This window comes from Corythoichthys intestinalis, chromosome 5, assembly GCF_030265065.1.
Source record: "Corythoichthys intestinalis isolate RoL2023-P3 chromosome 5, ASM3026506v1, whole genome shotgun sequence".
Lineage (NCBI taxonomy): Eukaryota > Metazoa > Chordata > Actinopteri > Syngnathiformes > Syngnathidae > Corythoichthys > Corythoichthys intestinalis.
Window position 1 is genome coordinate 27,858,938 of NC_080399.1, and position 26,360 is coordinate 27,885,297.

Sequence of the window (26,360 nt, forward strand, 5' to 3'; positions counted from 1 at the left end):
TGCATACATGCTGAAAATGGACGCGCCACTGCATGCCACCTACTGAGTGGATGTGAAACTACACTTTATTCTAGTACAGCAAAAAAGTTTTTACCAAGGTCACATCCGCCAACCCCCAGCATCGGTCTGCGCCCCCCTGAAGGGCCCGCCCCACTATTTGAGAAGTACTGCTGTAATCTGATTACTTTCTTTCAGTAACGAGTAATCTAATGCGTTTATTTTTCCAAACCAGTTGTCTGATTAAAGTTAGTTTCCTTAGTATCTGTGCATTACTATTTTGTCGTTGCCTCATAATGTATTTTCATGTTCCTGTGATTACCTATTGATTTCACCTGTTGTACCTGCTCCTAATGTATCCTCCAACCTGCATTCCTCTGTGTCACCCATCTGTTCCTCGTTGTCTTGTTAAAACCTTTTAATAATTACTAACAAAAACGTTTTAATAATTACTAACAAAAACACAAAGTACAACCAAAAGGACTGGGGATCAAAAAGGCAATGTACAAACAAAACTTACTTAACCAGAGGGACTGGTACACGAGGACTTAGACAGGACTTGACATAGACTTGTTGAGAATGACGCAACAAGGAATGAAAAGAAACTGGGAGCTTATATACATACACGCAGACAAGGGGTAACGAGACAGCGAGGAACAGATGGGTGACACAGAGGGATGCAGGTTGGCGGATACACTAGGAGCAGGCAAAACAGGTGAAATCAATGGGTAATCACAGGATCACAGTAGGAGGGAACCAAAACAAAACCTAACATTATGTAGAATGAAGAATACTGTAGTCATGTACAAAGAGCATTTCTAATAGAAATGTTGCTCTTGCTTTTGGGAGTGAAATCACACGTCATTTTTTCTGATCGGAGAACAAAAACAACGGGTCACGTGTATTACCATGCCGTGTGAGTGGCGTTGAGAGTGCGGCCAAAACAATAGCCTAGCTACCTCGTCAGGACGCGAATAATGACAGCCACGAGAGATATCACAAACGGCTGCATTTGTTCACTGGAAACACAGCCCTTACTTCGCATTTCTGTCCAGTGAAGATGACAAAAATATCTCCGTGCGTTGCAAACTTTGCGCTGGCTCAAAAACACTATGGTCTGCTAAAAACTCCACATCTAATTCAAGGAACCACTTGGAATTACAGCACAACATGTCAAAGTTCAAAGCAAAGCTTACAGGTAACGAGAGCACTTCTACAGTTTGTAACCAGGCTTTACATACATTTTATAGTTACAGTTTGTAACCATAGGTGGAGTTTGAATTTTGGGGGATTGTGGGGTGGGGGTGGCAAACCTTTGGCATATACTGACAGTACTGTATATGGCACAAAACACTCAGGTGACTTGAAGTTCCGCTCTGAGACCCCCAATTTGGCCAAATTTCAAAATTGTCCTATATGCATGTGTGATATATCATTGCAAAGCTTAACATCTCAATTTTCTGGGGGAAGAAATTTTTTGAACAGGAGGACATTAAAAAAAAAAAAAAAAAATGTAAACAGCAAAACCCAAAAACGAGATATTATCATGTACTTACCTCTTTTCGATCCAAAAACTGTGTAGCATACATCACTGAGTGTCAAGACCAGAGGTTGCGCTAGACTTTTTCGTTGTCTGTCATTTTGACTGACAGGGTCATAAAAATCCGGTCATAATCTATTTTTACCCGTCACTTAAATTTTTAAAATGATGATAATGACATTGTGGTGACCCTTTGTTTGGCATAATTCACCTTCCGTACTTGTGTGTCCATTTGGCCGAGCGCGTTAGCGGCTACGACACAGTCACGTGACAGATACACTTAAGAGCCGCGCGCGTTCCGGCTTGAATAGAGAGTTCACACACAGAGAGCAGCAGAGCTACAGCGGCTGGACACAGAAAATTCGAGCTAACAAGACTCTTAATATTGCATACCGCTTCAACATATTCAATAGTATTTAGTTTTCTTTCATTTTAAATTAATATTCTGTCCGAACAAGCTTAACAGAGAATCCACACCGTGCCATCACACATCAAGCAGATGAATATGTAACTTTTTCTCCGCAGTGACAAAAACAGCTGACTGTGGCCCCAGTAGGTAGGTAGCCCACCATATGTAGCATATGGAACAATGAAATTAACAGTTCACCTGCTGTGGCCTGAACGTAGTTTCACACCTTCCTCCTGGTGCGCATGGACTTCAATTGCGTGCCTGCTTGTGCAGTCCCTGTTTTTTCACCTCTTTTATCAACACCATCGTCGCAGTTGCCTTGACATTTTTCAGAGTAAGGCCAACGACGTCATGCATCAAGAGAGACAATAGCTAATTAATATGCTCACTCGCCACCCTGTGGTCTGGGGTGTGAATTGCAACCTGTCAAAATGACGGATGGACTTCAGTTTTTTCCGTCACCGTTTTAAAAAATCGGTCAAAAACGGAAAATATTCGGTTAACGCGACCCCTGGTCAAGACACAGCTGTAAATGGCCACAGCCGGATTTTGGGGGGATTTTGTGGGTGAAACATGGTAGTATAACAAGGGTCACGATACAGAAATTGCAAACATCAAGGAGTGGTCGAGATTTTCATTTTCATATAACCCATTTAAATCTAAAATACTGGGGAAAATACGACAGTAACAAAAATATATATATATACGGCAGAGGTTGCGCTAGACATTTTCGTTGTCTGTCATTTTGACTGACAGGGTCATAAAAATCCGGTCATAGTCTATTTTTACCCGTCACTTAAATTTTTTAAATGATAATGATGACATATTCAATAGTATTTAGTTTTCATTCATTTTTAATTAATATTGTAACACTTGCTTGGCGGCGAAAAATTAGACACGGAAGTCATGGTATTTTTCTCCCTTTTTACTCTGCTTACCAACAACTCCGCCCCCAAAGAAAAAGAGGCAACGATATAGACCCCAATCACCAACGTCACACAATGATCTTAATTGTGGTTGTCAGCCCAAAATCTTCTAAATATATATTAAATGCATCTTACCAGATATAAAAAGACTACTACATAGTCTGTGGTGATCGTTTGGTGCCCAGACTTCTTGTCGAATTACAGCAGTCCATCTCGCGCTCATCTTCACCATTTTGATTATTAATATTAACGAGCAGAAAAACACGCCGTAATAGGAGGCATGTACGTAGCGGTAATGTGTAAATATGACTAGCTGACACACAATATGGCGGCTCCGGTCAGGGGGGCGGAGTTGTGACACCATGTGATTGGGTGATTGGATGACGCGCTGGCACACCGGGTGCACCAATAAGAACCTCAATCACGGTGCCGCCGCCAGACCCCGGTGACGCTACAATATTCTGACAGAAGAGCCAACGACGTCATGCATTAAGAGAAACAATAGCTAATATGCTGACTCGCCACCCTGTGGTCTGGGGTGTGAATTGCAACCTGTCAAAATGACGGACGGATTTCAGTTTTTTCCGTCACCGTTTTAAAAAACCGGTCAACGACGGAAAATATCCGGTTAACGTGACCCCTGATATACGGTAATTAAGCGATATTTATGAGGTAGATATCCGTGACTTATTTAAAGACACCAATTTTTTTCATTGTGACATAATTTGTTTGCGAGTAAATAATTTTTTTCATTGTGACATAATTTGTTTGCGAGTAAATAATTTTTTAAAGTCGTTTTATTTTATTATATATTTTTTTAAACAAAATATTAGACATTGATAAATAATTCTAAGCTAAAAATGACAGACATTTTGAATAATATATACCGGTATAATTACTTACCTTCTTTTTATGGCTGGGTTGAAACAAAAGGGGTTGCGCGACGTCTGTAAACGGAGGTTTCCAGGGTAAAATGGACAACAGTAATTTCTGGACTATTGGGCGCCCCTGATTACAAGCCTCACCCAGTACATTTGTAAAGGAAAAACCATTTTGTACATACATAAGCCTCTCCTGGCTATAAGCCGCGTGTGCCCACTTAGTAACGTGAGATATTGACAAAGAAATACACACAGTTTTCAAAATTTTAATAACACTCCTTAACTTTTCGTTCCAAACAGCGCCAGCAAACACGGCAGTTATCTAGCAGCAGCACAGAAGTTACATAGCATCAGCACGGCGGTACAGCACAATTTGGGCTGGTTATTAGAAACATAAAAGTCTTTGTTAGCAATCTTCATATTCCTCCTGTGCACTCAAACCATCGAAGTCTTCACCCTCAGTGTTGGATATGAAGACGCTCACATACACTTCGCCACGCACCTACTCAGTCTCTCCTTCGCTGTCGCCTTCAATGTCTCCTATAATGAGGCAAATGCACTCCTGAGCCCGTGCTGTCCTCTTCGGCACACGGCAGACTGGCCCCTCGAAACCCGTTGATGATGGCGGACTTCTTTCACACTGCTTCGCGCTGCCGGGCTCCCCCGGCATACCTGTGCAATAGCTGCTCTTCACATGAGGCAAGTCTTGGCAAACGATCTCTCAGCGCGAGTCGTCAAAACTTTCCATAAAACTAGGATGGCAAATTTAATTTTTTCTAGCGTTCTCCATGATGCAGATCTGCCAATTCTACTCATGCACAAAGACGAGGGTCCGCCACCTCTATTCATGCACAACGTACAAAGTTAAACCACCGGTCATAGTGCAAACAAGCATCTTCCTCGACACTTATATTCCACGTGTCTCACTCCCACGTTCCATGCTCGAGCGCCCCGGGCAGCCGTCAGAAAAATGCACAAATTGGCCGCATCATTGCACACGCCGCAGGATCCAAAATGAGGGAAAAAAGTAGCGGCTTGTAGTCCGGAAATTACGGAAATTAAAAATAGTTTAGGGGCTTAATGCGCCATGAATCTGCTATGGCAGCATATAGGCATACTGTTCCATCAAACACAACAGTTCTTTTGGCTTAAAATACAGCAGTTTATTTTAGACAGGGGTGCAAAAGCAGAAACTGCTTTTTCAGCCTTGTCTGAGTTTTCCGCCATATACATCTTGTTCTTGTTGAATCCTCGGTTCAAGCTCACTTGTTGTTGAAGCTTTTGAAAGCTTAGGTTTAAAGAAATTCTAAATATCCATCCTCAGTTGTAGTTTTGGCTAAGCAGAGCAAAGGACCATCTCTAAGGTGCTTGTCAAATGATCTGTTCAAAAAATAATTTTGACCCATTATGAAGTGCATACTACTGTAAGATTCTTGTTCATTTCATTCATTTTTATTGTTTGTTTTATTCCTTTAAAACTTATAGACAAACGTTGAACGGCTAGGTCTTTATATTAAAAGGGAATTTCGGAATTTTTGACATTAGGCTTAATCTTCGAGTTGGCAGGGGGATAATTAGTCCTTGGAATCGATTTGAACAAATTCCGTGCAGTTTGTTAGTTACATGTTAGTTTCAGGGCTCCGGATTGGCTAAGCTAGCACGAATCAATGACGGTTGAAATCAACTCCATCAACTAATTAAACTCCCGCTAACTTCAAGATTAAGCCTTATTCGAAAAATTTTGAACTTCTCCTTTAAATTCAATTCTCGGAAAGTCATTTACATGCAATGACATTTTTCTGTTGTCATTCCTATGTTTAGGTAGCAAGGGGCGAAAAAATTGGTAAAACGTAACTGATAAATTACTTTTAAAGTAACCTAGTTACAGTAGTACAGTATAGTTAATGAACAAACATCAGTTTTTGGATCAAGTGCAAGTGCAAAGTGCCAATAAGGCACTTATTCTGTCCTCGATGTGTGTGTGGGTACACTAATCGACATATAATGAGGCTGCAAAGAGAACTCAGACGCTGGAATAAAGTTGAAGTGGCTTTACTGTGATCATCTTTCTCTTGACGAGAGCCCTGATGCTATTTTGTAAAACTGAAATATAACAAAACACGTGTCAATTTGAATAGCAACTGGTAGTACAGCTTGCAAGCAATGAAATAATGCAACCGCATGTTACCACAAATGCAAACAAAAAGATACATACACATCTCCAAAATACTACACAATGCTCATGCACATTAAACAAAGGAAGGATAACAAAGGAAAGGCACTAACAACGTGGTGAGATGGCAAGAACTGCTACGAGCTGCAGACGTTAGCTCGTCCATTTAGCTTTCTCTATTCGCAATGAGCTTACGTCGACATATGATTATGTCAGGATAAAGTGCTGGAACTTATCAAGACGAATTACACCTAAGCACCAGCAGTGGGCGACAAAACACCAGAAACACAGGCTGTCATATTTGTGTTCTGTTATCCTTTGTTTTCATTCCAGCATTTGGTTAAGCTGGATGAGCGGGGTCATGCTACGCACCTGTGACGCATTGGAAGCACACTGTATTTAAGGACTCCTGTGCCCCAGCTGTGTCAGACGATTGCCTTGCTTACCACTGTGTGTGCCTTATCATCTTCATGCTTCTCGACCTTTTTACGGTTGTTTCCTAGTTTCATCATTTTTTACTTTTGTGCTCTATTGGACTTTGGAATTTTTGTACTTTGTTATATCTGTGTTTTCTGGTGTGCTCCCTTAGTTGTAATTTGTTATAGTCGCATTTTTAGGCGTGCTCCCTTGGATGCACTTATTAAATACAAACATTCACTGTTCCTGTGATTGGGATCCACATCAACAGCTTGCCGTTCATTATACAGGCAGACAATAAGCAAACATGACAGCACCGCCATATGCATATTGGCCAAAAACCGATGTCAATATTATCTAATACAGTATCATTTTAAAATGCTTTTATCGGCCAATATTATCGGCTACCTAATGATATAAGACAAATTTAAATATTACCCTAATTTTCGCTGTATAAGACGCTACTTTTTCCCCTCATTTTGAATCCTACGGATTATAGTCCAGTATGGCTTATTTGTTTAATTATTTGAGTTAATAGCCCAATTATGTCCCTAACTCCATTAATGTCCAGCTCGGATCTTATGCATCCACTCAAAAGTGAGATAATTTGTCAGATGACACAAAATGACATCTGTTACAAGCATTCATTAATGCTCAAGGCAGAACTAATTAGCAGAGAACATGAATTTTGGTTGTTATTTACCTCTGTAGTGCTGCAATGCATGCTAGGAGGCATGTTGGATGACAACATGCTGACAGCTGGTGGCAACTGAGGTTGACTGTAACCCCCACGGGAGCAGTGATGGCCAAATGAAGCTCCTTGAAGATTGGTTCAAAGCTTCATGGTGGTTCATTTGGTCTTATGACAGTCTTATGATGCCACTGTCAAATAAAGTGTTCCTGGTTAATATCTTTTGGTGTAAATATCCCATAAAACAGTGAGGAAAGCTGCGGTTTATAATCCAGTGTGGCTTATCTGTGAACAAATGCCGTTTTTGTGTCAAATTTGGTGGTTGGCGGCTTATAGTCTGAAAATTACGGTATATATTTAATAATAGTAATAATAATAATAACACGTACACGTCCACACACCCCACACAGGCCCCACACTCCGTACACACACCCACACATAAAACTTATTCAAAGAATGAAAAGTAGTTATAGAATAATAACAACAATAAAGACAAGCGCTCTAAAGGTACAGGCTATAAAACTCAGCTTCCTGTGACAAAAACCGCGCAGATAATTAAAAAATCTCATATTCCTGTAGCTAACCACACTGGATGTGGCCCAAAAGATCCCAGAAGATCAGATTGTAAAATTCGTGGACTTCATGAGAGAAGCCAAGGAGGTCACCATTTTTGAAAATAAATCATAAAAAGGCGAGACTGGAAGTTCGCAACTACATGTTGACAAGCCACAAAGCTTCTGGGAGAATGTCCTTTGGACAGACAAGATAAAAGTGGAACTTTTTTTTGCAAAGCTCATTAATTGGCTTTACATGTTCAAAGACACAAATATGAAGCAAAACAAGAAAAGGAGACTGTCCCTAACAGTGAAACATGGTGGGGGCTCTGTTCTTTTCTACTGCTGCTTTGCTCAATCTGGCAATCTAAACAGTGTACAATTAAATAACACAATTTTCAAGGTAGAGAGAAATGTGCAAGCCAGTGTCAGAAATCATGGTCTGAGTCCCACATCGTTTGGATTGCGCATTTCAAACCTGAGCCAACTGGAGCCGATTCCTCATGAAGATTAGGTCAATATACCTGCTGAATGGTAGAGAAGTCTCAATGAAAGTTACAAAATGTTGGATTGTCGTGGTTGCATTAAAAGGTCATGCAGCAAAATACTAAGGTAAGGGTACCAGCATTGCGACGCTGTGCACAAAATGGAAAAATTCCTGGAAAATTCCACTGGAAAAGCTCCCACAAGAAAAAACAAAACAAAACGATCATTAATTGGGTACAAGGTGTTATTTGTGCCATGCTATCTAACCTGTAAATACAATGCTCTTTATGTGCCACTTTGTGCTGGCTAACTTTTAAAAAATTGCCACTTTGCCCCCCAACCCCCAGGGTGCAATCAAGTAGCACACACACATTGTGAGACCTTCACAGGCCACCCAGACACTTTTCTTTTATTAATGCTTGCTCCAGGGTGGAAAATAAGGAAGTCTTATGGGGAATAACTTTTCATCTTATCACACAGCTCCATGATTCACTGCTGCATGTCTTTATTAGATGAGTACAATTATTCTTTTCAAACAACAAGAAAAGACTCATTACAGTAAATCATGACAAATATTGATGGCAAACACGTGAAGTGTAGTTTATGTATGAAACACAAGCAACGGGATAAATCATGCACAGAATCTTCATAAACAGGGTCGGGTCTAGAAAAGTATTGTTGTGGTGGCAGAAATTTTTTGAGTGAGCCATTTCATGATAATATAATACATCATCAATTCATTGGACAATGATGCAATACGATGACTCGATTCAAGGGCCATCAATTGATTTAATTAATTGATCAATTGATCGAAGACATTCAACACAATAAGTTCCAATTGACCTTAAGCAATAAAAAGATACAATCAGTTGTGATCTGAATGAGTGTTGTTGACTTTTTTTTACTAAACAAAAATTTACAAAACGGCATACTGAACTTTTTTTTTTTTACATTTTCATCGAATTACATTCAATTGTGCTTAACAAATCGATTCCTTTTTACAACATATGACTGTTGTGTACACATATTGAATCAGTTTGCAAAATCATATGTAGACACTGAAAAACTGCCCAAGTGACATTCACAAACTGATGTAGAGAAGCTTAGCTTCATACAATCGTTTTTTATATTATTATTATAAGGATCCTAACTGACACCACTACTTAATTGATGGTAGTAAATTGACTAAAGCCTTTTTTTTTTCATCGGTGCAAACTAGGGTGGCAGCAACTTCTTAACTGTAAAGATATACAGTGGACCCCACTGTTTGAGAGAGCAAATAGCATAAAACAGGATATAATTGAGGGGCCATTGAAAATGAAAAAAGTATTTTTCCTGTTTTTTAAATGACCCCTATCTTTTAATAAATGCTGATTAAACGACACTCAGCATTTTGCTATTTCTTTCCTCTTAAAAATACAAATGTAAAATAAATAACATTTTAGAAAAAGTAATGTTTAAAATCTTTTTTAAAATTTTAAATATTAGAGGGCAAAAAATCTGAATAGGTGACCGCAGGTCCACACTACAAATTGGCAGCTGTCCACTGTAGATACGTAGCACGTGCTTCTTCTTTTACAGTATGTAATATTACAACTAAATCTCATTGATGTTTTGATTAATAAAATTAATTAGGTACACCATTATTTTAGTATTATTAAGATTTGTGTCCCGAATAGAAGACTTTATTTTCGTGGTCTGATTTAATACTTTTCACGGTTTTACTCTGGAAAGATTTACACATTCCACCAGATGGCAATAAAACTACGTAAAATAGAATAGTCTAGTCTTGTAAGATTCAGCTTTTTCCCCACCCCAAATTTGTCTTTAATCAATCATTTTCATAAGATTCCATTTTCCCCAAAATATCTGCATTTTGTTTTTATTTGTCTGATTAGGACTGATTTAATATTTCTGGAGTATAAAAAAAAATCTTGTAATCATAGAAACTGACATCATTCTTGTAGGACTAGCTCTTTTTTCTTAAATAAAAAATACAACATACTATTCATGTTATCATTTATTTGGATGATACTTTTCCCCCTTGAAAACCAATTCTCAGAATTGTACCTATTAATACCATTCCTCAACTTGAAGCACTTTAATAATAAATGGATAATAAATGGAGAAAATATATGGTACATGGACTGCAATAAACATAGTATACACAATATAAATAAATAAAATATTGACATGAAAATATGGTCCTGATGTGAGAATACACACAACTCCACACAAATTGTTTTCTTGTCTGGCATGTTAGCACATCAGCATCACACAAAGCTCTCTTCCATGTTGGAACACAATAGAAAGGAGTCCACCAGCCGTGGTTTGATTAACTGCTGATGGTCGGCGGCTTCGATGCTTTCCGGACATCCAGACGCCAGCCTTCTCAAGGCCGCCTGCAGGTTTAGATGCTATATATTAGATATACCAAAACTATTCAAATTCTGTGTAAAATAAGCAGCTTTTGCAAAGGTGACATTGCTGCTACAAACCACTTAACAAGTTTTGGTGAATCTTGTGGCCAGCCAATATCATATAGATCAGAACACAGTTTTTAGTATAGCTTTCTACTTTTCCTATTCTTTTTCATGGTTTATAGTAAGTTCAGAGTAATTTTGCATTATAAATTCAGAGTAATTTGAAATAGTGATGCATTACTCGGCCACAACAGAGGGCATGGACTAGAAACTTTTTAATTTTAACTCTTTCAGGGACAGTGGCCACTACAGTGAATAGGTATTCAAAATATGGAACTTAAGACCTTTCACTCTTTATAGAGCAACTATTATGCTTTATTCTGATTTATATTTTCTTGGAAAACTTAAGACTTTTAACCTTTTTGAGGGCAAGTGACTATTTCTGGTTATTTAAACAGACAAATTATGAATCTATTAATCACATACATCTATACATGAATGCAATGTTAATAAAAACTAATTACATAAAAATGAATAAAAATTGAAATACACGCTGGTTAAAGCCCAAAGTAAGACTCTAAAGTCATTTTTAATACATAGTTTTTAACTTATTGCATGCCAGTGAAGGCACTACACATCCAATTCATTTAAACTGGGAAGACTGGCGGTAAATGCTCATGTGTCAGTGGCATTGAGTTAAATGAGTGCCAAGTAAGAGCTTTTTTTTTTTTTTTTTTTAAATCATAATTCGTGCATAAAAGGGTTACTGCCTACCAATATTTAAGGTTATCTTCTTAAGACTTGAGGTTATAAATTTGCCAAAGTAGACATGTTTTGTAATTTCCCAAAAATGGGTACTTTAAACCCAAAACACAAATTTTCTGTTCAATTCTATTGTCTGAGTTTTGAAGGTAATCTAAAGTCAGTTTTCATTGATTGGTTAAAGGGTGAGAGCTGGGTTGCCCACAATTGTATAAATGATGCATAAAATTGCAGCTTTGAAGGTGGGGGGAAAAAATCATGTACATCGTAAATCACCCTCATCCAAGTACAATGTAATGTGAAGACAGCTCCAGCCTAATTAAATTCTCGGCCACCTCCACGCACTGGTCCTGATAATGATGGAGCCTAAGATAGAATGATAAATGTGTGTATCCATGACATGTACACACCATATCTGGCAAAGAAGCTCAGGAAGATAAAATCAATATAATTAAGTATACATACACAAACCAGAGACACTTTTTTTCTACTTGGGCTTAAACATTTAAAAATTTCCACCAAAATAGAATGATGAATACTAAAATTGAATTTTTCAACAAGACTAACTTTTCTCGTGCAATATTTGGACTTTCTTCTCATACAATTCTCCAACCTTCTCATACCTCTCTCATTCTCATAAAAGTTAATAATTACCCATAACATTAAGATTGAAAAGAATACCTATTTTTTATGATAATTACTTTTCCATAAAATATTCTAATTGAATTGTCGTATAATACCAAAATCTATGCTTTTATCCTCATGACAATTTTATTTTGTCCTCCTATAATTTTTTTCTCTCAACCTTAGGCCTTTTATTTTATTTTTTAGTTACGGTTATAGATTTCAACAAACTAAATTGACAAATATCACAATCCTACTGATATGCATAAATCTTTACGTATACATACAGTAGTTTTTTGTTTTGTTTTTGTTTTTTTGCGGTGTTGTGCAGATGTGTGACAAAAGATGAAATGACAAATTTGAATGCACCACCCAAAGTTGTTCTCCTAGCGTCGACACGCACACATGCACACATACAAACGCACACCTCCTACTTACCAGGCAAGCGACCAAAACAGAGTCACTGTTATTCCGCTCTGTCGGGGATCGGCACAGCTCGATGAGGCGAGGAACGGCTGAAGGCGGCAGAGGGAAAGTTCAAAGACATTGTTAACATCACACTCACTGCTACTTTTAGAACAGAGAATAGAGTAAGTTTAATGACAAGGTAGCCACAATCGATAGCTTTTATGATGTCCTTTTCAAATTTTACCCTATGATCTGACCCCCAAAAGTACAAAAAAAGTTAGCAGCACCCCCATTCTGGGATACATGCTTCTGACTGAGGGTCATTTGGCTAACTCAAATTCATTTAAAAATGGGAAGACTAGCTGTAAATGCTCATGTTTCAGCACCATTGGCAGCACTATATGTAATACATTTGATTGTAAACTGTTTGCGTGCTGCTGCAATGCCTGAATATCCCCTAAGAGGGATCAATAAAGGATTATCTTATCTCATCTCATCTCATATCTTTCTAGAGGTCCAGTGTTATTTTTGACATCCCTTTTAATTTTCGTCTTAGTCTACGTCTTTTGGACGATAATACTTATTCATCTTAGTCATGTCTAGATGTGTGGGTTGTTTCCTGTGACGTCACATCCGGTGAGTGTATCGTTTGTTTGTTAGCGCTGCTACTAGTCGCTAATCTCCTAGTGCTCCTCAATTTGTTTTATCCAACGGACACATCGGAGAATCGATCCTAGGCTAGTTCGGCTCTCCTAGTGCTCCTTATTTTGTTTTATCCCACGATCGGACAGATCGTGGATTAAAACTACTCTCCTCTCCTCTTTAGCTCTATCTTGCTAGCCTAGCTTATCCGAGCTATGGCTAGCCCTCTGCCTTCGTCCTCCCGTCTTTTCTGCTCAGTGTGCTGTATGTATAGCGAGCACCCTGGCTCCTTCGTCGAGGACAGTAGTAGCTGTAGGAAGTGTAGCTTAGTCTCAGGGTTGGAGACCAGGGTTTCTGAGCTAGAAGCACGGCTCTGCACTCTAGAGACGAAAGCTAGTCCTAGCTATAGCCAGGTAGTGGCAGGTCGTGCTTGCAGTAGTAGGATTGCTAGCGCAGTTAGCCCCCCAGCGAGCCCCGTGCAGCCGGGGGAAATTAAGGAGGGATTTGTGACTGTACGGGGGAAGCGCAGTGGTAAACGCACAACCTTAGTGCACCAGCAGCTTCACGTCAGCAATAGGTTTGCCCCCCTCAGCGACACACCGGCTGAACCAGACACTCTCGTAATTGGAAGCTCCATAGTTAGAGACGTGAAGCACCCGGCGGTGTCTGTCAGGTGTTACCCAGGGGCCAGAGTCGGTGACATCGAAGGAAACCTCAGACTCTTAAAGCAGAGTAGGAAGAGGTTCCGCCGTATCGTGATTCACGCAGGCGGTAACGACGCCCGGCGGAGACAGTCTGAGGTGCTTAAATTAAACGTAGCCTCGGTGTGTGAACTTGCTAAGTCGATGGCGGACACCGTAGTTTTCTCTGGTCCTCTGCCTAATTTGGTCAATGATGAGATGTACTCTAGATTCTCATCATTTAACCGCTGGTTGTCTAGATGGTGCCCAGAAAACGATATAGTCTTTGTTGATAACTGGCACGCGTTTTGGGGCAAGCCCGGGCTCATGCGCCGAGACGGCATTCATCCGACTTGGGACGGTGCTGCTCTCTTAACTCGAAATTTGGCCGCCAAACTAAGTCTCCCAAAGTGACACTTGAGAGTGGGGGCCCGGGCGCAGTGTTGTAGTGTAAAACATAACACTGTTAGTAGTGACCACTCGCCTCTTTCCGAGCTGTCACAAATCCAAAATTCAGGACAGAAGATAGAGACTGTGTCCGTGCCTCGTATAGTGAACAGGGGAAAACCGAGTACTATAGGAACGAGACCAAAGAATTTAATACATATAGCCCCTGATAGCAGTGAAAATAAATTAGCTCTTAATAAATATATAAGATGCGGATTATTAAACATCAGGTCAATCTCGCCCAAATCTCTGTTAGTTAATGATTTAATTGGGGATTACAATATTCATATTTTGGCCCTGACTGAAACTTGGCTTCAGCAGGATGACTTTGTTAGACTTAATGAATCCACACCCCCAAGTCACGTGAATTTTCACACAGCTAGAAGCACGGGCCGTGGAGGGGGGGTGGCAGTAATATCACACTCTTGTTTAGGTATGAGCCCAAAAAGTAAAGCTAATTACATTTAGAACTCCTTTGAAAGTCTAGCACTATCAATTATAGACGCTAACTGGAAGAACCAAAAACCAGTTCTGTTCATAGTGGTTTACCGTCCCCCTGGTCCCTACTCACAGTTTTTGTTAGATTTCTCTGACTTTTTATCTAGTATTTTGCTAAGCTGGGATAGAATTATAATTGTAGGGGATTTTAATATACATGTTGACGATGAAGGTGACTCCCTTGGTAAGGCCTTTAATGACCTACTAGATGGGACTGGCTTCATTCAAAATGTAAATAAACCAACTCATAGTCACAAGCACACCCTGGACTTGATTTTAACCTACGGTACTGAGATTAGTGATCTTAGTGTCCATCCCCACAACCCTGTACTGTCTGATCATTTTCTAATTACCTTTCGGTTTGTGCTTCAAGATAATCCACCACCAGTGATTAGAACTCAGATGAAAAGGACATTAGGTGATCACTCTGTTTCAGAGTATAAACAGATAATTCAGCCTATATTTGCCTCCATGTCATCTAATTATGAAGGAGTGATGTCCGGCCTTGCTGTTAATGACGAGTTTGTTGATCGTGTTCTGTTTACGTTTCGTACCACCCTAGATGTCGTCGCTCCCTCCAAATTAAAGTTTGTCAAGCCGAGACGAGCATCTCCCTGGTATAATGCTGAAACACGCTCTCTTAAACAATCGACACGTAAATTAGAAAGACTTTGGCGCCGTTCCAACACAGAGCACACCCTCTCTGCTTGGAAACACAGCTTAGTGACATATAAGCAGGCCTTGCGCACGGCTAAAACCAGATATTACTCATCCTTAATAGAGGAAAACAAAAATAATCCTAGGTTTCTGTTCAGCACTGTAGCAAGGCTGACAAACAGTCACACCTCAATAGAACCTTATATCCCAACCACCCTTAGCTGTGATGACTTCCTAAAATTTTTTAACAATAAAATCGCAACTATTAGAAATAAAATAAATGAATCACTTCCAATTATTAGGTCTGATAAAGTGCAGACAAAGAATTCGGAATCTCCTATAAACCCCTCTAAAATATTAAATAACTTTACCACTGTAGACCAAATTGATGTAACTTCAATTATAATGTCCTCCAAACCATCAACGTGCCTCCTTGACCCAATCCCAACCAAACTTTTTAAAGAGACCCTGCCTCTAACTAGTGACACTATCTTAAATATAATAAATACCTCATTAGTTACTGGCTACGTGCCGCAGTCCTTTAAATATGCAGTTATTAAACCGCTCTTGAAAAAACCTACTCTTGATCCTGATATTCTGGCCAATTATAGACCTATTTCTAACTTACCATTTCTCTCCAAAGTCCTTGAAAGAGTGGTAATTAAACAGCTCTGTCAGCACCTACAGGACAATAGTTTATTTGAACAGTTCCAGTCTGGCTTTCGAGCTCATCATAGCACTGAAACCGCATTAGTTAAAGTAACTAATGACTTGTTACTTGCCGCTGACGTTGGATTAGTCTCGATCCTGGTTCTGCTGGACCTGAGCGCAGCCTTTGACACAATCGACCATAATATCTTATTGCAGAGATTAGAATGTGACATAGGCATTAGAGGAGCAGCCCTCTGCTGGTTTAAATCATATTTATCTAATAGGTACCAGTTTGTCAATGTAAACCAGCAATCATCATCGTACTCTAGAGTTAGTTATGGTGTGCCGCAAGGATCTGTCCTCGGGCCCATCTTGTTTACGCTGTATATGCTTCCTCTAGGTAACATCATCAGAAAACATAGCATTAACTTTCATTGTTACGCTGACGACACACAACTGTATTTATCAATTAAACCTGAGCAGGTCAGGCAAGTAGAAAAACTAAGCGCCTGCGTCCGAGATATAAATACCTGGATGAGCACTAACTATCTTCTACTTAACCCTGAAAAGACAGAAGTCCTTATAATAGGCTCGAAAAGTGTTAGAGACTCTTTATCTGCCCAGATAGTCACTCTGGACAATGTAAGTGTAGCCTCCAGCGCCACAGTTAAAAACCTAGGAATTTTATTTGACCCTGACTTATCGTTTAAAGCACACATTAAACAAACCTGTAGAACGGCTTTCTTTCACCTGCGCAACATCGCCAAAATTAGAAATATTTTATCTAAAAGCGATGCAGAAAAATTAATTCACGCGTTCGTTACATCGAGATTGGATTACTGTAACTCCCTACTTGCAGCTTGTCCTAAAAGCTCTCTAAAAGGTCTTCAGCTAGTCCAAAACGCAGCAGCAAGACTTTTAACAGGAACCAATAGAAGAGAGCACATCACCCCTGTGCTCCAGGCACTTCACTGGCTTCCAGTCGAGTTTAGAATTAAATTTAAAATACTCCTTCTTACATTTAAGACCATTAATGGGTTGGGGCCATCTTATCTCACCGATGCTCTGGTTCCATACCGCCCCAACAGAACACTCCGATCTCAGAATGCAGGTCTACTGGTAGTTCCCAGGGTTCATAAAAGTACTGTCGGAGCTAGAGCCTTTAGCCACCAAGCCCCTGTTTTATGGAATCAGCTTCCAGCTAGTATTAAAGAAGCCGAGACAGTTTGCACATTTAAGATTAGATTAAAAACGTTCCTATTCGACAAAGCTTATAGTTAGGCTAGTTGAAGTCGGAATAGACTCACAGTTTAAGTTGCACTAGAAGCTATAATGCTGGGGGGCAGTACAGCCGCTGAGTTCTATCTCCTTTTCTTACTCTACCTACCACTTGTCTTACTTTATTTCTATTTTCCAATGTTAATATCTAGTTGTCTAGTCTCTTCATCACTAGTCACCCGGTGTCCCCTTTCCCCCCTCCCCTCTGGGGAGGGGCTATTTTTCAGCTGCAGCCTCCTGACTGTCCGGACCCCTGGCTGGATAGACGTCCTCGCTGCTACCCCCGTCTCATCTGACTAGAGGGACCTCTTCTTGCTCCTTTACTCCACTGTATTTTTACGGACTATAATTTCGCTTGCTAATTTCCATTAGCCGTTCTGGGGTTCCTGTCTATCCGTCCTGGGAGTGGATCTCTCCTGACTGTGGTACTCCCCAAGGTTTCTCATTTTTCTCCCAATTGACTCTGGAGTTTTTGGAGTTTTTCCTTGCCGGCATGGAGGGTCTTAAGGATAGGGGATACCCAGGACTTGAACTGTATCTATTCATCTTTGTTGCTTCATTTCTAATTGTGTATCATATTGCCTCTGTAAAGTCCTTTGAGACCTCTGTTGTGATTGAGGGCTATACAAATAAAATTGAATTGAATTGAATTGAATATTTTAGTCATCTCAAAATGCGTTTGTCTTCGTCTAGTTTTTCTTAACGAGAACTCAAGACTAATTTCGTCTAGGTTTAGTCGACATTCAATAAAAATGTTTTCATCCATAAAATAAAAACTTTAATCATAGCACCTGGACGCCACGAAATGTATGTAAAAAAAAAGTTGTCCAAGAGTTTAAGAGGACACTTTCATGATGCTAATGCAAACATGAATGCTATGCTAACACTTCGAGTTACATTTAGTGTGTGATGATCACTCAGCACAGGCTAAAGCAACATTGCATATTCTCTCTTGCCAAGATGACAAATCTTGTGTGTCTCAAAACAAGCAATAGGGAAACTGGAGAGGACACCAGCGGGTGATTTGGGCGGCGCAGCACGTGACATGAGTGACACAACTGGACACTGTTATGATGCAGGCTAACTACACATAAATTGTCACACACTGTGAACATGTGACAAACTATGGCGCATTTTTGTCCCATTCTAGTCTCGTCAGACAAAAACAGGCAGTCATGTCGTTACGTTGTAGTCTTCCAAGACATGTTTTTAGCTCATTATCGTCTCATCATTGTCATGAAAAAATTGTTCGTCAACGAAATATTTTCGTTATAGTCATCGTTGACGAAAACAACACTGGGCATCCATTTGCAGCCAATGAAAAAAAACCTCGTAATTCGTGCATGAAAGGGTTAAACTATGATGGTTAGTTCCTTTTCAGCTTCCAACATGAAACCTTGAAAAAGACTCATGATTAATACATTGCATCTCATTAGAATTTGGCATTCAGGGGACAGTTTCAAAGGGCTAATATCGTGGCAGTAAGGGAAATTGGTTTCAGGGGTAAATTTGTGGTTTGACTGAAAAGTAAGTTTAAAAACAAAACAGACATCAAACCCCAGCATCCTTATGTAAAGAACATGTCCACCTCATTCTGATTTAAATGAATTGATGGAGAAAAAAAAAGTACCATTGAGCTGGATGGCAGCCTGTGCCAAGTCAGAGTCCCGGCTAAGGCGCGCGAGTGTGACAGCGGCCTTCTGCTGCACACGCTCGCAGGCTGCACCCTCAGAAGGACTAGAGGAGGACGGCCTCTCACCTAAAAGCAGCAGCAGTCGCTCCACGCCTGAAGCCAGAGATGGAAAACAGAAAAAAATCAGATGGACCTTTTAAGGTCATACATTATGTAGCATTTTTGTTTATTTTGTATGGTACAAGTGTGTTTTGTATTTCTAGTCAACTCTATGCACAGTTTGATTCACGGGTCTTGCAGCAGCTGTGACCATAAATTGCATAATGCTGCCATCTTGAGGATGGTGCTTGGACAACAACCATGGAATGGCGTATCGCACGCATGCTATTTTTTAGACCGTGACGTCGCATCGTAAAGTGGGAGTAAAGCAGAAGGGGGACATTATAGACCCGCCCTCGCGTAGAAACCATGTTAATTCTGCTACTTTTCTCTGGTAATCTTTCAAAAACGAGTATGCCGATCACACATTGCTTTTTTGGAACTTGTAGAAACGACTCTAGACATTACGACATATGAAGGATCTTCATGCATTTCCCGAAACCAAAAACTCAGGAAAAAAAAGGGGAAGAATGAATCAACTTGCGCGGACTTTTAACAGCAGCTCGGTTAATCCATTCACATTTCATATGCAGTAAACATTTTGTTGGGTTGGCATGGTCTTTCATAGGATAAAGCGGTAAGCCATTTTGATATTTTTGACTTATTTTTTAGCGTGATGCTGTGCCGTGCTACTTCTGTCTGACAATGAGTGACCTGAAAATAATTAAAATGGTATCTGACTGCCAGCTACTAGTATGGTGGGAGGAACTCCATTACCATTCTTTTGTGGGTTGCAAACCATTCCCTGATTATGTTGGCGTGGTGGAAACCCACATTGTCCCAAACTATCACAAATTTTGGCAGGTTATAATAAGTTACGTAAAATAGGTAACAAAAATGCTTAGAAATAAGCACACACGTTTACATATTCTGACCACATGTTCATGCATTTTGCATGTAAAGACCTATGCAATGAAATAATGACTAAATGTTGTGGGTGGTGAGACTATTTTAATAGAGACCCATGATCATCCATTTTGACCATCATGACAGATGCAACGGATAATGAAGCAAATAGCAGAGAATTGTACAAAATCATTTGAATGGATGCACAAAAACATCTGCAACTTGCTCAAACAAATGAGAAATTGCTTTTTTTGATGTGCACTAGTGATACGATGTTGTGGGGATTGAACAGGTAGTTTTGAGAATTTCAATTTTGATCTGAGAAATGTACCAAAGCAATTAGGAAAAAAAAGTTTTTTTTTCTTATGATGTCTAAAGATTTTTCATTCACCCATGTAGGAGTAAAATACAATGCAAGCACAGAGGGGGATATGCCACCTCTACACAAGTAGGGTTTGGACAACACACACCGAGTCAAGCATTTGAACCCAAAACTCAGAACTGTGAGACAGACTGCTAACCACTTGTTCAACTCAAATTAAAGGTGTATCTATCATTGGCTCACCTTGCTCCTGTAGGACTTCACTTGCGCACTGCTCCAAGACAGAGAGGTTCGCTAAGATGGTCACCACCTGAAATATAAACATCTTGAGTCATCGCTCATTTTCAGGATTTAGTCTATTTTTACTTTCCGTAAATACGGTGACGCATCACCTGATCCTTGGAGTAGGGCGTGTCCACCCGCTGGCGGTCCTTGCAGGCCTGCAACAAGATATGAATAGCGTTGAGCTGCAGCAGGATCTCACAGGCCATGCTGTCGAAGAAGGTGATGTTGGCCAGGGCTGCAGAAGCCAGCAGGAAGACCTCGCCACAGGAGGCGCTCTCGCACAGGTCTGAAGGACAGAGACAACTCCAGATTAGATTATTCTCCAAGGAGGTACGAATTTTACCACCTTTCCTAACGGTTAGCAAAGATTACTAACAAAAGTTCAGTTGATGCATATGAAGTCATATACCCTGTAACCTTTTTAATCCTGGAGAATCTTTTACAGTAGGAATATAGGTGGGCCGATGAGGCAGCCAACACTAGAAGACAAATTTGACCCGTGAATACCTTGACCATATTCCCCTGAATACCAAACCTGCCCATCACCTCCTCATCACCTCTGTTTCCTGCACCAACATGTCCATTGACAACTGACATCTTCTCCAATGATAACTCTCTCACTTCCAGGGAGGTTCTGCATCATTTTTTCAAGGTCCAACCAAAATTTCTCCTCCTCTTCCAAGTTCACATGCTACCTGTGGACTGTGGCGCATCTCCACTAACAACTTCATCATCCCTCCTTCGATTCCTAGCTTCAGGCTCATCACTCTATCCGACACTCTTTTACCTCCAGAGTGTACCAAACAAACTCCTCTATCACCATACCTTCAACTCCATTTCTCTTCCTATCTACACTATGATAGAACAACTTGAACCCTGCTCCTAAACCTTTAGCTTTGTTCCCATTCCACCTATTCTCTTGAACAAACAGTATGTCCACCTTCCTCCTCTGCATCATGTCAACCAGCTCTCTACCGTTTCCTGTCATGGTATTGCGTAAAAGATGTAATGTTAAGAAATGTGTGTTGGTCAAGCTCCTAGTTTAATTATTCTCCTCTATTTTTATGATGACTTGAATGATTCTGGGAAAGGTTGCACACTCACTGATGAGTGCAGTGACGATGTCATGCATGCTCTCCAGAAAGCTGGCCAGGTGCTGTGTGGACGTGTGGTGCGGTGAGGTGATCTGCGCCACTACTGCCGCCGCCTCGGCCCTCGCTGCCTCCGCGCTGCCGTTGTCTGTCAATATGTCCGCCAGGCACAGGATGCCGTCAACCTGTTATGGGCCAAACATCCATTATTAACACTGTTTAAAACTGAACTTTTCTATTAAAAATCATAAGTTGTATTTTTCTAATTAACGTAATTTTCGGACTATAAGGTGCACCTGATAGATAGAGCTGTGCATAAGAATTCTTAACTGTAACTTATGTTTATTGCTGTACTTTATTGAAAAATCAGACTACCGTAATATTCACACTATTAGGCGCACCTGACTATAAGCCGCCACCCACCAAATTTGACACGGAAAGCATTTGTTCATAGATAAGCCACACTGGACTATAAACTGCAGCTGTCCTCACTGTATTAATGGATATTTACACCAAAAGATATTAACCGGTAACACTTTTGAAAGCGGCATCATAAGACTGTCATAAGACCAAATGAACCACCATGAAGCTTTGAACCAATTGGCTACAAAGCTTCATTCATTAAATATGCCTCATTTGGCCATTACTGCACCCTTGGGGGAGACAGTCAACCTCTGCTGCCACTTGCTGTCAACATTGTTGTCATCCAACATGCCTCCTAGCATGCATTGCAGCGCTGCATATGTAAATAACAATCAAAATTCATGTTCTGTGCTTATTTCTTCAATAATCAATTAACTAATTTATTTAATAATTACATTTCTTTGATCGTTTCTTCAGTTACAGTTACAATTGTTTCATTAATTGCTAGTTATGGTACTTGGTAACACTTTATCTCACTTTTGAATGGATGTAAAAGATCCGAGCTGGACATAAATGGAGTTAGTGACATAATCTGCCGGATGACACTTATTGGCATCTGTCATAAGCATTCATTAATGCCCATGATAGTGTCATAATTATGACGGTCTTATGAAAGTCTTATGACGCCACTGTGAAATAACATGTTACCTATCAACCCAAATAAGCCGCAATGGACTATAAGCCGCAGGATTCAAAATGAGGGAAAAAAGTAGCAATATTAGTTAATTTTAGCATATATTGATGGAGTCATTCAATAACAATAGCTTACAATTACAATAATTAATATCCACTGTTATGATTACATTTTTTTTTAGATTGATTGAATTAATTTCATACAATTACAATAAAAAAATAAGTCACCAAAATATCATTGTTAATATTGAGCTCATTTTTTCTTAGTACATGCAATTCAAGACTTTATCCATAGGGTGGCATTGTTGCACATAAAATACTGAACACATCTGTGGTCCAAAGTTTTGAGACACTTCACCATTGAATAGCTTGAGAAAGCGTCTCAAAACTTTTCACCGCGTGTGTTTGACCGGTCCCACTTGTACTTGGCATCTTGATCATGTGATATGAAATTTTGAAACATACACACATAAATACTTCCATCCATATGCTACATACACATAATATATTCATTCTACGAATGGGATCGTCACAATTTCACTGACACTGACAGTAACATGTTTGGAAAGTAATGATGTAAAGCTGTCAATACTTGTAAATTGAAGTCTTTGTCACTACTGTTTCATATGCGAGCACTTGAAGGAAACAAAAGTTTGGAGACAACTCATGAGCATGCAACACACAACACGACACTCATTATCTATATCCACACCTGTCACACGTATCCACTGATGAGCATCTGTGCACCCTCATTCCCTATTTTGGTCTCTGCGGACGTCAGTCGCAGTGACGTGAAATGCCCCGAAGGCTTCCGAGAAGCACCCACCCCACAAAAGAGGGTGTTCCTCCCTGAGTTTCCCTCTCATTACTGCATTAACTGCAGTGCGGCCTCAAATTTAGATTTTTAAGAGGGTACAAAATACAAATTGCCAAGAAAGGTACTGTACTGAAAATGGTCAAATATTAAAAGAAAAAGACATGCTCACAGGAATTTTAATCCGGTAATTCATCATACTGCAGCGTTTTCCCTACACATAAAACTTTGTGGCGCACTACCACACAAAAATAAAAGCCACCACGCCTTGCAAAAGAGATAATTTTTTTTAAGGCCGTTTAAAACTAGCAGCAGCGTAGTGTGAAGGGTTCAGCGGAAACCTATTCATTGTGTTTTGTAATGTCCATAACTAAGCGCGGCCCCCTTAAGGGACGAGCTGTGACGTAGAAGGAAGCGAGAAGGAGAACGGGCGAGATAGTGAGGTATAGCAGTTGCATGTCGCGGCAGCCCGCTGTTATTTTGTTATTGTTTTTCTTTATTATTGTTGCCACAATAAAGTGGGTAAGCCAATACTGACTCCTCTCCTTCTTCCCCCTATCCGTGGCATTACAGTATTTTGGATCGGTCTTCTCGGCGAAAGTGAGTGTTGGACAGAACGGCAAGTTTGAATGAATTTGCGCCGAGAGGCGAGCCCAAAATAAAGCCTTGCTCTATTTTAGAGCGCCGCCGCACTAACGTCAACAACGCATTCAATAGCAGAGGGGCAGGCGTACTTAAATCTGTGCTATCATGCTGTTTCAGCGGACGGATCACGGCTGACGAAACCTTGATAAATTCGCCTTCAAGTTTCGCAAGCTCTGGGACACTCGAAAAATGGCTCTCATGCCTCTCCTTGCTAAGCCTAAATGGTACCTCGATGTGCGTTTGTGCGGAAATGTAGTTCACCTTCTCACCGAAACAAGTAAAACTCTTTACACGGCAAGTAGAATTTTCCCCTACTCCTTGAAATGGATCCATTACAACGGCATAGGTTTCGTCTCAATATTGGTAGGGACGATATAACAGCATAACCTGCATGTACACTTTTTGCTGGGGACCGGACATTAATAAGACCAATCAGATTGGGTGAACGGGGGTCAGTTCTACATTTCTCACCAATATGAACCTAATTTATTGATAGGTTAAATGATCAATGCAAATATAAATCTGTATTGACTTGTACTAACTTTCACACTGCAAATTTATAATGTCAATATCTGATCATTTGTCTTAAATCTAGTCAACAATTTTCTCCATCTTGTTTTGAGTGTTAAAGACTACTTAACAGATTAATTGGTCAGATTATTCAATTTACTATAGGTAAATATTACCATTTGTTCTTATTAAGCCCATGCATCCAAAGGTTGGTCATTTTTCACCAGAATCAAGGAAAAAAGGCTTTCAAATAATGTTTTGAACAATATCAATTCTTCAATTAAGACCATTTTTGATGATGATTTTTTTTTTTTTTTAGATTAAATATATTCACTTTTTGCTTGAAATAAATATGTTGAGAAAAATAGCTAGCTGAAAATAATCTCATTTCAAGAAATCTGAGTAAAATTTACTAAATTAGTAGATTAGTAAAATTTACTTATCATTATTAAATTTACACTGAAAACAAGGGAATTTAACTAGTCATCAGCCAATCAAATGTGTGTTTGAGGAAAAAATATGGTGTTAGTGTAAGTCTGAACTAGACATGTGCCGGTTACCGGTTTCACGGTTTACCGTGGTGTGAAAACGTCGCGGTTTCAAAACCACTAAAATTTTCCGTCATACCTTAGTACGGTATTCGCTATTATTCATGTGCCAAAATGCAGCCGAAGTGGCTTGGTGCGGCAGCGCTCACCCTTCCCCTGTTTGTTACCGTGAGTGTCAGTGACGCTATTCTGCTAAACAGCCAGCAAACCCAAAAACAAACCCTCCAAACACAAGGCGTACTTTTCTTCAATTTATTGACCTCTCAAATCGTGGTGAAATATACAAATGAATACATTTAAAACGTTATACAATTGTATTTTTCCACATGTGAGTAGGTTCAACAGGATAGCAGTAGCACCATGAAAAAGGTCGCCAAAAACAAAACACACATTTTCCTTTCAAATTCAATATACTGGACTGTCTCAGGAAATTAGAATACACAATATTCTAATTTTTTGAGACAGTCCTGTGTATATATACAGGACTGTCTCAGGAAATTAGAATACACAATATTCTAATTTCCTGACTGTCTCAGGATTAGAATATTGTGTATTCTAATTTCCTGAGACAGTCCTGTATATATACACAGGACTGTCTCAAAAAATTAGAATATTGTGTATTCTAATTTCCTGAGACAGTCCAGTACAAACTAACTAAAACTTACAAAGACGAATGTTAGCCTAGGCTAAGCTGGGAGAGCAGCTTCGTCGACGTTTTATGTCTCACAGCCGCTGAGTGAGAAACAAGCTTAAATGAAGGAGGGAGAAAAAAAAAAAAAAAGGATCGGGTCAAAGATCGCTAATTTCGAAAGGAGGTCTCATTCCTCACTTTTTGTTTTAGATGAAACCTTTCCTCAACAATATTTACATTTTAACTAACTTATAAAACTAACTTACACATCTTTAACTAACTTATTAACTTATGAATTCTTTGTTCTTTTTAACACAAAGGCATGACATCATGTAGAAGAGAGTTGACACAGTGGCTGAAAATGGCAAAACTTCAGCTTCTCCCCCTCAAAAAAAGTCATACAGTATATATTTTTAATTTTATTTAGAAGTGTTTTTACTTTTTTATAGCAATTATTTTGTTCTTGCTCTAATATTGAGCAACTTGAGCTGTGGCTGTGGGTATAGTCTAGGTTCTATTTATTTTAATTTTATATAAAATATTTGTTATTTTTTGTTTATTTATTTTCACATTAATTTATTTTCACATTACATTCATGTTCCAATGTGCAAATATGTTCTGAAAAAAAAACCTGTTCAATGGAAAAAAGTTTTTTTTTTTTTTTTTTTTAAAACCC

At 39.5% G+C, this 26,360-nt stretch overlaps 1 protein-coding gene across 1 annotated transcript in view; it reads right to left on the reverse strand.

Annotated features, from left to right (window-relative positions):
- Positions 1–8,540: 8,540 nt before the first annotated feature.
- Positions 8,541–26,360, reverse strand: part of LOC130916594 (protein inscuteable homolog) — a 53,121-nt gene continuing 35,301 nt past the window's right edge. Inside the window, exons 8-13 of the mRNA XM_057837443.1 lie at positions 21,494–21,665; positions 20,497–20,675; positions 20,348–20,414; positions 18,775–18,930; positions 12,322–12,398; positions 8,541–10,476 (exon numbers count right to left, since the gene is read on the reverse strand). Of these exons, the coding sequence (XP_057693426.1) occupies positions 10,348–10,476; positions 12,322–12,398; positions 18,775–18,930; positions 20,348–20,414; positions 20,497–20,675; positions 21,494–21,665 (780 nt within the window). The 3' untranslated portion in view covers positions 8,541–10,347. The remainder of the gene's footprint in view (positions 10,477–12,321; positions 12,399–18,774; positions 18,931–20,347; positions 20,415–20,496; positions 20,676–21,493; positions 21,666–26,360) is intronic.